At 42.7% G+C, this 14,080-nt stretch overlaps 1 protein-coding gene across 1 annotated transcript; it reads left to right on the top strand.

Annotated features, from left to right (window-relative positions):
* Positions 1 to 780: 780 nt before the first annotated feature.
* LOC106429980 lies at positions 781 to 1,512 on the top strand. Its single transcript, XM_013870751.2, has one exon. It carries the CDS (start codon positions 781 to 783, stop codon positions 1,510 to 1,512), a length of 732 nt encoding a protein of 243 aa, XP_013726205.2.
* The last annotated feature ends 12,568 nt before the right edge of the window (positions 1,513 to 14,080 follow it).

Consider the following 14,080-nt stretch of genomic DNA (forward strand, 5'->3'; position numbering starts at 1 on the left):
ACCCTGATCTTAAAATCATTAGGCACAATGCCATCGCTTGGTCTTTTCTTTTCTCTGAACTGAATTCTATTGAGCTAGGATTGCTAGAACATACGAGAGTTGATTTAGGAACCCTGGTGGACACATATTCAACCCGATCGTAAAGCTTGCTATAAGTGATATCGATCGATGATCCAATAGATTAATCGATCGATATTGTGAAAGGTGTATCGATCGATATTCCTATAGAATAATCGATTGACACTTTCTACAGATCAACATGCGAGAGCTGAGATCTTAGATCTAGTGATAGATAATCTAGACAAGCGAGAGCTGGTACATTATTGTTATTGTTTGAGTTCTATAATATCTTGCAAACAACAATTAGCCTCTATATCATTATAATCATGATTACTTGAATAGAAACCCTAGATTTAGCAACCATCCTTCCATTAAACAACTCCTTGCCAAGCTGAACAATTGTCTTGTTCAACTTGTTGACTGCTTTATAAACTATTAGCCTAGCTTAATTATACAACTATTAGATCTAATTGGTTCCCTAGCTCCCTGTGAATTCGATCCCTCAGTACTACAACTCGGTCTGTTATTTGAGAGAGTATAAATCACTCCTTAGGATAATTTGAGTGAAATTAACCCCTACGAGGCTACATAGCCCGCTTCAATCAAGAGAAGGTGGCTATTCCCGAATGCAGCATCCCCATTGCTATCTCTGCCTTCAAGAGAGGCTTGCTCCCCGATCAGGACCTCAATAAGGAGTTAACCAAATACCAGTGCAAAACCATGGAAGACGTCCTATCTCGAGCCTGGGCAAAGGTAAAATGCGAGGAAAATGTTGCCAGCTGCGCTAAGGCACAACAAAAGCAAGATCCCAGGACAATCAGATCAGACCAAACCGAGCGAGACGAGAAACCCTCTCGAAGACTAGCCAGGGATTACGGAAATCGAAACCGGGGCAGATACCAGAACTGGCCGATCGAGAAGGCGGATGGGATGGCAGTGTCCACGTGGCCAGACATCTCTCACCTCTCCTTCTCAAGGCCGGAGCTGATCAGTGTTCTGAGGCAGATGGGCCAGCAGGTCAAGTGGCCTCAGAAGATGAAAGCACCTGACTCTTTCCGGAACCCTTGTTTCTGGTGCGACTTCTACCGAGACCACGGTCACAAAATGGAGGACTGCATCGCACTGAAGATCAAGGTCAACGAGTTTCTTAAGAAAGGACACCTCAGGGAGTTCCTTTCCGAGAAGGCCAAGAGCCATCTAAGCAAAGAGACAATAGGAAAGCCCACTGAAGCTGCTCCCGTCTCGCCACCTCGACAAGACCGAGTGATTCATGTCATATCGGGTGGTTCGGAGATCAGCGGCATAAGCCACGCAGCCGCGAAGAAAAGCACCTGGAACGCCAAGCCCGGCCTAGAGGCAGCCAAGCAAAAACACATACTCCTAGGTACGGACGAAATAAGTTTCACGGCCAAGGAGCATAAGAAAGTTCTCACCCCACATCACGACGCCTAATAGACCATGGGATCTTACCCACTGTTAGCCATGGTTAATTAGTGTTTTAATAACTAATTACTATTATATAAAGTCTATTTAGAGTATTTACAGGTTCAGGTACGTTCTGGAGAAATATGGTGATTTTGGAGCCTTTTAAGGTGCAGAAATGCACAGATGCGTCAGATGTCTAGCTATGGATAGAAACCTTCCCACTGTTATATTTAGTCCATAGTTTGACACAAGATAGATCTTTGAGTTAGGTTTCCAATACCACCGGTTTGAGGTCAATCAGCATCTTATAGTAGAAGTTATGCCCGTTTTAATAAAGAGTGATCAGTCTGCCTCGCGAGAGGAACCTGTCAATGAGATGAAGTTATGAAACAGCATTGGTGTCGGTCGACAGTGATGCCAGAATATGGGCTGAGCATATTTTATGACCGACTGAAGCCCAGAAGCAACCACAAATTACCAGAATATCCTTGGCGACCAGAAACCCTATTTATGTTATTTATAAGCCAGTGTTGATGGCTGCACTATCTAAGATTTCTATTCTATTGTTTCTCTTAGGTTAGGATAGAATGGAGGAACTCGTTCAGACTCCTCCTGGAACTCCTTTGGTTTTTTTATCTATTCTATTACCGTTTTATATCTATTCATCTATGATTTTCTATGACAACTTCATGTCTAAATAGATCCACCAGTTAGGTTTAGGGTTCAGATATGATAAGGGATTAGTCCAAAATATATAATTGCTAAGTTGTTAGGATATCCATCAATTTAATTGAACTTACTGCTTGTGTTTTAAAGTAGCTTACTAGAATCATGTTGTTAGGATAATTAGGCGCAAGCGAGAGCATGGTCTATTGCCTGGACCATTCATATTGTGTTAGGATTGCTAGAGAAAGAAAATAGTTGATCTAGAAACCTAGTGAACATAGTTCAAACCTGGTCGCTAAAGCTTGCTAGAAGGATCGTCGATCGACAACTCGGTAGTTGTATCGATCGATGGTCTGAAAGGTGTATCGATCAACAGCTCATTGATAGCGTCGATCGACACTTTCTCAAGATCAATATGCGAGAGTTGAGATCTTAGATCTAGGAATAGGTAATTTAAACATGCAAAATTTGATAGATTATTGCTTAGTTTGAGTTCTAGAATATCCAACCTTAGTCTCTATACTACTATAATCCTGATTTCCTGAATAGAAACCCTAAATCTAGCAAACCATCCTTCCATCAAACCCCAATCAATCAATCGAGCAATTAACTTGCTCACAAATCTGTCTTTTATATTTAATCATTAAATCAACCTAGCTTAATCAAACTTAATAAGATTTAATTGGTTCCCTAGCTCCCTGTGAATTTGATCCCTAAGTACTACAACTCGACCTCTTATTTGAGAGATTATAAATCACTTCTTAGGGTAATTTGAGTGATATGAATTTGGCGCCGCTGGGGCGCTTTAATCACCATTAGATCTTGTTTAGTTAGATTTAGTCTTGGTTTTACTATTGTTAAAAAAACTGATAAAATATTTTCTTCTGTTTCAGGTATATACATCTTAGTACCAAGAACAACAATGAAGAGAGGATTTAGGGGTTCTTCAAAGAAGGAGCCTGCTGATTCACACACGATCCGTAAGTCTACGAGGGAAGTATCGATCAACACCCTCCAAGCAACAGCGATCGACAGCGTGGACCAGAAATCGATCGACAGGAACACAACCCCGAACCACCCGATATGACATGGATCACTCGGTCTTGTCGAGGTGGCGAGACGGGAGCAGCTTCAGTGGGCTTTCCTATTGTCTCCTTGCTTAGATGGCTCTTGGCCTTCTCGGAAAGGAACTCCCTGAGGTGTCCTTTCTTAAGCAACTCGTTGACCTTGATCTTCAGTGCGATGCAGTCCTCCATTTTGTGACCGTGGTCTCGGTGGAAGTCGCACCAGAAACTAGGGTTCCTGAAAGAGTCAGGTGCTTTCATCTTCTGAGGCCACTTGACCTATTGGCCCATCTGCCTCAGAACACTGATCAGCTCCGGCCTTGAGAAGGAGAGGTGAGAGATGTCTGGCCACGTGGACACTGCCATCCCATCCGCCTTCTCGATCGGCCAGTTCTGGTATCTGCCCCGGTTTCAATTTCCGGAATCCCTGGCTAGTCTTCGAGAGGGTTCCTCGTCTCGCTCGGTTTGGTCTGATCTGATTGTCCTGGGATCTTGCTTTTGTTGTGCCTTGCTTGGCTGGCAACATTTTCCTTGCATTTTACCTTTGCGCAGGCTCGAGATAGGACGTCTTCCATGGTTTTGCACTGGTATTTGGTTAACTCCTTATTGAGGTCCCGATCGGGGAGCAAGCCTCTCTTGAAGGCAGAGATAGCAATGGGGATGCTGCATTCGGGAATAGCCACCTTCTCTTCATTGAAGCGGGCTATGTAGCCTCTTAGGGGTTAATATCACTTAAATTATCCTAAAGAGTGATTTATACTCTCTCAAATAACAGGCCGAGTTGTAGTACTTAGGGATCGAATTCACATGGACCTAGGGGACCAATTAGATCTAATAGTTGTATAATTAAGCTAGGCTAATAGTTTATAAAGCAGTAAATAAATATAGCAAAGCAGTAAATAAAGCAGTCAACAAGTTGAACAAGACAATTGTTCAGCTTGGCAAGGAGTTGTTTGATGGAAGGATGGTTGCTAAATCTACGGTTTCTATTCAGGTAATCATGATTATAATGATATAGAGGCTAATTGTTGCTTGCAAGATATTATAGAACTCAAACAATAACAATAATGTACCAGCTCTCGCTTGTCTAGATTATCTATCACTAGATCTAAGATCTCAGCTCTCGCATGTTGATCTGTAGAAAGTGTCAATCGATTATTCTATAGGAATATCGATCGATACACCTTTCACAATATCGATTGATTAATCTATTGGATCATCGATCGATATCGCTTCTAGCAAGCTTTACGATCGGGTTGAATATGTGTTCACCAGGGTTCCTAAATCAACTCTCGTATGTTCTAGCAATCCTAGCTCAATAGAATTCAGTTCAGAGCAAAGACCAAGCGATGGCATTGTGCCTAATGATTCTAAGATCAGGGTTCTAGTTCATGACTCTAGAACACAAGTAGTAAGAACAATCCTATGATGAATATCACAACTTAGCAGTTCTATATTTTGGGCTAATCCCTCATAACCTATCTGAACCCTAAACCTAACAGGTGGATCTATTCAGACATGAAGTTTGTCACATAAATCATAGAAAGAATAGATGAAATTGCAATAGATATAAAACCAAAGACAATTGAGTTCCAGGAGGACTCTGAAATAGTTCCTCCTTTCTCTCCTAACTAAGAACAATGAATTTAAGAAAGCTTAGATAGTGTAGCCGTCAACAATGGCTTATAAATAACATAAATAGGGTTTCTGGTCGTCCAAGGGTATTCTGGTAATTTGTGGTTGCTTCTGGGCTTTCAGTCGGTCATAAAATATGCTCGGCCCGCATTCTGGCATCCATATCGATTGATGTCAAGAGTGCTGCATCGATCGACATACGTTCATCTTCTCGACAGTTTCCTCTCGCGAGGTAGACTGACCACTCCTCAGAAAAACGGGCATAACCTCTGCTACAAGATGCTGCTTGACCTCAAACCGGTGGCATTGGAAAGCTAACTCAAAGCTCTATCTTGTATGAAAATATGGGATCAATCTAACTGTGGGAAGGTCACAATCCATAGCTAGACATCCGACGCGTCTGTGCAGTTCTGCACCTCAAAAGGCTCCAAAAGACACCAAAATCACCACTTTCCTCCAAATCGTCCCTGAGCCTGTAAACACTCTAAATAAACTCCCAGACTTATCCTTTTGCTTTTCCTCAAGCAAAACAGACTGGCAGTCTCTCTGAAAAAGGTTTGAAAACAGCAGGGATTCACATGATTTAAAACTTAGAATCATCACTCTACAATATTGCAATCCACATCTAAGACATCTTAATCACAAAAGCACATTATACCATATCCTAGCTTAGCAACCAAATTCACCTAGCCAACAACTTAGTAATTCCTGCCTGAAATTCCCCTCTACCAACCTCATTTCTAGCATAAATAAAAGTGCAAGCTTTACCTTAGGAGTATCGATCACAGGATGCAAGGATTTTCAAACAAGTGTCTGGATCTGCAAGTAAAAGTTAGTTCAGATCTTTTCTCTCTACTAATTTCTCTCTTCAGTCAAAGTCTGCTTATATTGCAAGATCATTGACCAAGATTGGACAGACTTCCATGAATCAAGCCTTAATGGTGGTTGCCACCAAGTCCTGTTCACTTCTTTTTGACCTATATCCAAGAATTTATGTGAATCGAACCTTGATGATTTCCGCCACCAAGTCCCGTTCGAATTATTTTTGTTGGAATCCTTATGAAGCAAGCCTTAATGGTTGTAGCCACCAAGTCTTGTTCAGATTCCACCTAACTAACACCTATATATATATATATATTTTTTTTTTATATATTATTTTTTTCTTTTTCCTTCTTTTTTTTTTTTTTTTAAAATAAATAGCTCTACCTATAAATCTAGGGTCGAAATAGATAGATAAAAGGTCATAAATCTACACAAGGCTTTACCTTCCAGACTTGTTTGAAGAATCTGATCCCATGTATACCAAGCCCCAAGACTAGCAGTTGTGTCAGGTTTAGTGTTGGAGGTCAGCTCTGATTCCTTCAAACAATCTCAGGAAGTGTGAATAGTTGACAGATTGATCCACTTTAGTATCTTTAGTACTATCTGCAATTAGTAAATCTAGAATGCTGCTAAAGAGTGGTTAGATAACATGCAAAAATCAAATAAGTTCATTATCCCCTTCTTGACTCAACAAAACTCTTTTGAAGACATTTTTATAAGACTCATGAACACACTAATATTAGTAAACATCCCCCCAGACTTAAAGTACACTGTCCCTAGTATATATCTAGTCGGAGTTATGGTGAAAAATAATCATAAGTACATAATTTATCAAGTAAGAACGATGACCTGCTCAGTGTCGATCGACACAATGAAGTGACAATCGATCGTTGTTGATTAAGTGTTGTCGACTGATAGCGACATGGTCTCATCAGTCGATGGCTAGAGCAATCATTCGACACAATGAAGAGACAATCGATTGTTGGATCTGAACTGCTGTCGATTGATATCGAACTGGTCTCATCGGTCGATATGCTAAGGAATCGTCTACTCGGATTTTTTTTTTTAAATAGCTAACTATAACACAAAATATTAGTAGAACCTCCCCCACACTTTAACAACGCTTTGACCAGTGTTATAGATTCTAAGATGGTAGGGAAATAAACCATGAGGACAATATTTAACAAGGTGAAACGTTATACCTGATCACTGATGGTGAGCGGCGATCGATCGATACTCGTGATGCCCTGTCGACCGAAAATGGCCGGTTATCGTCGATCGCTTCTGGTATATCAACTCTTTTTCCTTGGATCTTTTTCCTTTTACCTATCATAAACAAAAACACTAAAAGTCAGTAAAAGATCTTTTTCCTTTTACCTATCATAAACAAAAACACTAAAAGTCAGTAAAAGATAACTAATAAAACATAACTTTTTTTCCGATGAACACTGTCCTGCTACAGTAACACTGCTACAGTAACTCCTGGTTTTTTGCTACAGTGTCGATCGATTTTTTGCTACAGTGTCGATCGATTTCCTTGCTACAGTGTCGATCGATGCTACAGTGCATCTGCTACAGTGTGGTTGCTACACAACTGTAGTTACTGTTCATCTGTCTTTTTTTTTTGATCTGCAATAAATAAAAACTTGAATCAGTAACAATCTAAACTAAACTGACAGAAATTACCTAATAGTGGGTTGCCTCCCACTCAGTGCTTTGTTATAGTCATTTAGCTTGTCTTTGGAGATCTGATTTAGTCCGGATGAGAATGAGAACATGCTCCAAACAAGTCTCAATGTCTACTCTCTGAAGCTTTATCATTCTTGTGTGAAAGCCTCCTCCATAGACTCCTCTCTTTTGTCTATCATCTCAGCAATAAGGAGTGCTCGAACCTTTGCAAATGGCTTTGAGAAGCATCTGCTGCGCACTCTGGATTTCCTGATACCATCTGAGAAGCGAGGAATTAATGATACTTGAGGACCGTCTTTGATCCTTTTTTCTTCTCCCAATTCCTCCTCTTCTTCCCCCATACTTGTCTGATCGCGTAGTGGTATCTCCATCCCTAAGATTTTCACATACATCGAATTCTTTCTGTTATGATATGCGCCTAGTGTCGATTGACGATGAAGTGGTAGTGTCGATCGATGGTGAAGGTGTAGTATCGATCGATGGTGAAGTGGTAGTGTCGATCGATGGTATCTGGTCGGTGTTGACTGATGATGCTTCTGCTGGGTCCTTATCGACTTCATCTCTAAATCGCAACCCTCTCTGAGAAGCTTCTACGTGCTGATGATCAGCCAATACCTTATTGTAAGAACTGAACTGCATACTTCAATCAGGTGGAATAGGAGATTCAGCTTCAAATACAGCGGATGGAACCACAATCTTCACAGGATCATGTATCCTCTTCACTCTTTTGTGAAACCCAGCAGCTTCTTCTGTTCAGATAGGTGGTCTCTGATGTTTAGGGACAGTAAGGTGTCTAGCAATGGGTATCGATCGATATTAGGTGGGTGGTGTCGATCGATAATTGGTTGGCGGTGTCGATCGATGTTGGGTGGGTTTTGATCGATGATGTGAATTTTTTGTCGATCGATCTCAGCAGGTTGGTGTCTATCGATGCTAGCCTTTGAAGTTTCCAGATCTCCTCTCGAAGTGTGTTAATCGTCATCAAGCTTCTTCTCTGAATTCTGATCCATCTCCTCAAGCCATTCCTCCAGCTCTAAGAAGTCTTCCATAGGGGCTTCTTTTTCTACATCGTCGATCGATGTTGAGGTTGTACCCTTGGTAGACGTTGAGGTTGTGTCTTCAGTACCAGCTTCCTCTACTCTGCTCAGCTCTCCAGACACATGTTGTTCATCCCTTTTTGCCATAATGTTGTCGAGCACCTGTATTGGAATCATATACTCCTCATCTAACGATGCCAAGAACCTGTCCCATTTATCATTTTTCTCCGTTTCTTGAATTGCTTCAGCATCATCAAGAAATTTGTAAAGGGAGGCTCTTTCAGTGTCATCCTAGCTGGTTAGATATCCTGGTTGCAGTTGACTGAACCATCTGAATGCATCCCCAGAGATAGAATAGGGGAAGATTTTGCAGAGCATGTGGTATTCAGACACTTCATTCTGCTCACTCCTTGACACGAGATCCTCAAGCTCCTTGATGTGGTTTCTGGGGTCTTGGTGAGGAAGGCCCTGGAAGGGGTCTTGACCTACCCAATCATACCACTCTCGGCTCAGGTCAAAGTCATTCATCTCAGCAACATCAATCACATCGGGGATCACAGCACCCTGAGCATTAATTAACTGTCCTGCGCAGTTGCGAGTGCGACCTTCTTCGTCTCTTAACATCCCATTCTCATCGACCTTAAGAATAAGCACTTCCACCTTCTCTACCTCCAAACAAGTGGTGTCAGACGGCAGATGAATAGTGTTGATCGACGGTTGATAAGCAGTGTCGATCGACGGTTGATGGGCAGTGTTGATCGACTTCAGGTGATCAGTGTCGATTGACGTCAGGTGAACAGTGTCGATCGATGTTGGGTGAACAATGTCGATCGACGTCAGGTGATCCGTGTCGATCGACATCAGGTGAACAGTGTTGATCGACGATGGTTGAACATTATCGATCGACGTTGGATGAACAGTATCGATCGACGCTTGGATTTCTACGCTGCCAATCGCTGCTTGGAGGGTGTCGACTGCCCTCTTAGACTTATGGATCACGCGTTCCAAATCCAGTGGCTCTACTAGTAAGAAACCTTATTCCCTTGCTGCTTCTGGTACTCATATGTATGCAATTGTAAAACCTAGACTAAATCTAACTAAACAAGATCTAATGGTGATCAAAGCTCCCCGACAACGGCGCCAAATTTGATATAACTCAAATTACCCTAAGGAGCGATTTATACTCTCTCAAATAAGAGGTCGAGTTGTAGTACTTAGGGATCGAATTCACAGGGAGCTAAGGAACCAATTAGATCTAATAGTTATATGATTAAGCTAGGCTAATAGTTTATAAAGCAGTAAATAAATATAGCAAACCAGTAAATAAAGCAGTAAACAAGTTGAACAAGACAATTGTTCAGCTTGGCAAGGAGTTGTTTGATGGAAGAATGGTTCCTAGATCTAGGGTTTCTATTTAGGAAATCATGATTATAATGATATAGAGGCTAATTGTTGCCTGCAAGATATTATAGAACTTAAACAATAACAATAATCTACCAGCTCTCGCATGTCTAGATTATCTATCAATAGATCTAAGATCTCATCTCTCGCATGTTGATTTGTAGAAAGTGTCGATCAATTATTTTATAAGATTATCGATCGATACACCTTTCACAACATCGATCGATTAATTTATTAGATCATCGATCGATATCGCTTCTAGCAAGCTTTACGATCGGGTTGAATATGTGTTCACTAGGGTTCCTAAATCAACTCTCGTATGTTTCTAGCAATCCTAGCTTAATAGAATTCAGTTCAGAGAAAAGACCAAGCAATCGCATTGTGCCTAATTATTCCAAGATCAGGGTTCTAGTTCATGACTCTAGAACATAAGCAGTAAGAACAATCCTATGATGAATATCACAACTTAGCAGTTCTATATTTTGGCTAATCCCTCATAACCTATCTGAACCCTAAACCTAACAGGTGGATCTATTCAGACATGAAGTTTGTCACAAAAATCATAGAAAGAATACATGAAATTGCAATAGATATAAAAACCAAAGACAATGGAGTTCCAGGAGGACTCTGAAGGAGTTTCTCCATTCTCTTCTAACTAAGAACAATGAATTCAAGAAAGCTTAGATAGCGTAGCCGGCAACAATGGCTTATAAATAACATAAATAAGGTTTCTGGTCATCCAAGGGTATTCTAGTAATTTATGGTTGCTTCTGGGCTTCAGTCGGTCATAAAATATGCTTGGCCCGCATTCTGGCATCCATATCGATCGATGTCAAGAGTTATGCATCGATCGATTTGGGAACCGAAATTCGCACTGCCGATTTCCGTTTAAATTAGGAAAGTAGGAGAATCCTAGTTTCCGAGAGGTCTCGGATATTTGCTAATAAGATAAGATAAGAAATCGAAAAAGAGAGCAAGATAGTTCTTATTCCGAATCTGCGTTTGAGCGTTTACAACAAGGTAAGTGCCTGGGCTACGAGTGCTGTCGGCGAGATTCCTAGTTCTAAAATCCCTAAGACGGCAAAAACCTAATTGAATCGTAGCTCGAATAACAAAAACAGAAAATTGCCTAAAATCGCTCTAAGTGCAAAGTTTGCTGTGTGAAAGTCCTCTTTTCTGCCTCTCGCCTAGGACTCCTTATATACACGAGAATAACAATGATAAAGTATAAGAAATCAAAAAGAGAGCAAAGTAGATCTTATTCCGAATTCACGTTTGAGCGTTACAACAAGGTAAGAGCCTGGGCTACGAGAGCTGTCGGTGAGATTCCTAGTCTAAAACCCTAAGACGGCAATAACCTAGTTGAGTCGCAGCTCAAATAACAAAAACGGAAATATGCCTAAATCGCTCTAAGTGCTAAGTTTTCTCTCAAAAGTCCTCCTTCATGCCTCTCGCCTAGGACTCCTTATATACTGGCTCCTTGGTCGGTTTACGCTTTTCCTCTTCTGCCCTTAAGCCGTCATAGCATAAAAAATGGAGATATTCCATTTTTTCCGATCTCCGTAATTATCTTCAAAATTTCGTATTTATCTGTGGAAACTTTGACATTTATCTTTCCTTGGGAACCAAGCGTAAACCGTCATGTGGCTTACAGGCTGTAAGTTAAGAAATCGTAAGTTGGGCCTCGAGTCATGTCTTAGGTCCCTTTGGGCCGTCTTCTGAGTCGAAGCGTTTATTACGACTTCTTTCGATAAAGAACGAACTTTCCACGTTTTTATCGTAAAGTTTGATCGATGACTTAGAATGGCGGGAAACATGAAATGGGTTCGCTACGGTCTTCGGGAGATAGCATCGAAGGGTAGACGAGGATGCATGGACTAATGTCGTATCGATGTTTCGGAAGAGCTCGGTCGCTTTGTAGCTACCGAGCGGGACGAACGCTCGGTCGCTACATAGCGACCGAGCGGGACGAACACTCGGTCGCTACGTAGCGACCTAGCGGAACGATCGCTCGGTTGCTACGTAGCGACCGAGTGTAGCGACCGAGTGTAGCGACCGAGCGGGACGGACGCTTGGTCGCTACTTAGCGACCTGACAGCGTGGATGTGCGGTTTGTAGCGTAATGATCGGTCTTGGTTTGTCCGTGTTCCGATCTTCATACTAGGGAACATAGGTTGTGATGTTTTCTTGACCAAGCACGATTTGTTTGCGAAAAGACATACTTGCATTCTGCGGAGATTTGGACGTTAACTTTGTCGTGACCGTTTCGACCCCAACAGTTAGCCCCCCAGCTCGTTAGGATCGTGGATTTCTTAGTGAGATCCCAACGTGCGGTATGGCGAGTTCGGACGAGATTGGTCTATTTAGGCGAAGTTCGTGTCCGAAAATCCGCAAGTAAATAGTAATTTCTCATGCCTATAAGAAGGGAGGTAATTTCTTCACAATCTTTACACTTACTCATTCTCATAGAGAGGTTTCTTGAAAAATTCCTTCTTTTTTTTCTCTATCATTTCCTTCTTGATAAAAAAGAAAAAACACGAGATGTCGAGTAAGAAGAGGAGTTCGAAGAAAGGGTCCTTGCCCGCTAGCGTTTCTGAAGAGCTCCGTGTGCCAAAGATAGAGTTTGTTCCCCATTCGGTAGACCCGGCCGAGGACGAGGCATGGTGGGCGGCGTGTTATGGTTCGATCACGCCTCCCAAAGAGAAATCATTCCCGGTAATGAACCGTCGTCTGGTCGAGGAAGGTGCACCAAGTAGGAGCACTAGCGAATTCCTCGAAGTCATGCGGTCGTTCTACCATATTTCGGATGCGGTGGAGTTCAGGGTTCCTCGTCAAGGAGAGCCCGCCAGTAGTCCCCCAGAAGGTTATTTTACTTGTTACAAAGCGTTCGTAGTGCGCTGTCGTTTGTGGTTCCCGATTCCCGAAATTATCGTCCGTGCGTTGGATCGTTTCGGGGTGGCGATAAGCCAACTGAATCCCCTTGGCATCGAGCACCTTATTGGAGTTCTGATCCTGAGCTATGAGCATGGTCTTTCTCTTACCGTCGATCATTTTGAAGCACTTCTTAGGTTGCAGATCATCAAGGATACAGACAAGTACAGGCTGGTCCCTCGGAACTTCATGTCAGTGTTTAAGGGGTTTGCTTCTAATTTCAACTCGTGGAAGAAGTTCTTCTTCTTCGTTCGTGTGGACGCTGCGTCTGTCGAGAAGAGTTGTATCCCATTGTTCCAGAGGTTGCCGAACGACCGTCCCTTAATAAATATCCTTGCTCTGTTCCCTGAGGACATTATCGCGGTTAGGGATCTGCTCAGGAACGGTCTTTTCTTCTGGACTTCCTTTACGCTGAAGAGAGTTCGAAAGGCATTGAGGTTTACGCATCCTAGTCCTGCTTTGGGCGGGGAAACAGGGAGTGATTCCGAGCCTGACGATCAAGGTCCCGACGCTGCTCCCGCGGTTGCGACGGGGCTAAATTCTTCGAAGGGGAAAGATATCGACCTCGGTGGCCTGGAGTTTTCGGTGGACGATTGCGTGCTTCCAGGATGGGATCCTGATCTTGCTTTTGGCGATGGAAGTGGTACGAGCGAGGTCCCTATTCTGGATTTTGATGATTTCATCGCTGGTCTTCCCTCGGGCTTCGACGCTCCTCCGTCCACGAACGAGTCGGTGAGGCCGAAAGTCGTCGCGGAAGGATTTCGTATCATCAACGGGGTATAGGCTTTTACGAGTTTTGGCGATTGCTTCAAGTGTATATATACTATATTTTTTTTTTGCTTATAATGTGTCCATCGGTTTAACAGGGCTTGAACTTGCTTGGATCGGCCCTTGAGGCGAGCCATAGAGAAGCCATGATCTATCGCTTTAAAGCGGAGAAGGCGGAAAAGGATCTTGCTCGCATGCGGGATGAGATGTTAGCGCGAGATGCTCGACTCGCTCGTGATCATGCGAAGGTCGTTCATAGGGCGAAACGGAAGGGTAAGAGGGAGATTGTCGAGGTGATGAAGGCTCGTGCCTCTAAATTCCAGGTCGAGTACGGGAACCTCAAGGATGCTTTTAACTTGCTGGGCGACTTCCGTGAGTGCCATGGTTTGGTTGGGAGCCTTTGGAAGACGCGAGCGGATGACTACGTCTTCGAGAGGGAGATGGAATTAATGAAAGGTGGCATGAAGGATCATGCTCACGCTGAGACGCTCATTTCTCCACTCGACGGGAGGATTCAGGGATTCTGGGATCCCATCCCAGTTTCTCCTGATACCATAGAGACTACGACCGAGTTTGCCGGTG

This window comes from Brassica napus, unplaced genomic scaffold, assembly GCF_020379485.1.
Source record: "Brassica napus cultivar Da-Ae unplaced genomic scaffold, Da-Ae ScsIHWf_410;HRSCAF=635, whole genome shotgun sequence".
Classification (NCBI taxonomy): Eukaryota; Viridiplantae; Streptophyta; class Magnoliopsida; order Brassicales; family Brassicaceae; genus Brassica; species Brassica napus.

Bases quoted from the DNA above. Each gene is read 5' to 3' on its own strand.
- LOC106429980 (XM_013870751.2), top strand. From the start codon at position 781: ATGGAAGACGTCCTATCTCGAGCCTGGGCAAAGGTAAAATGCGAGGAA.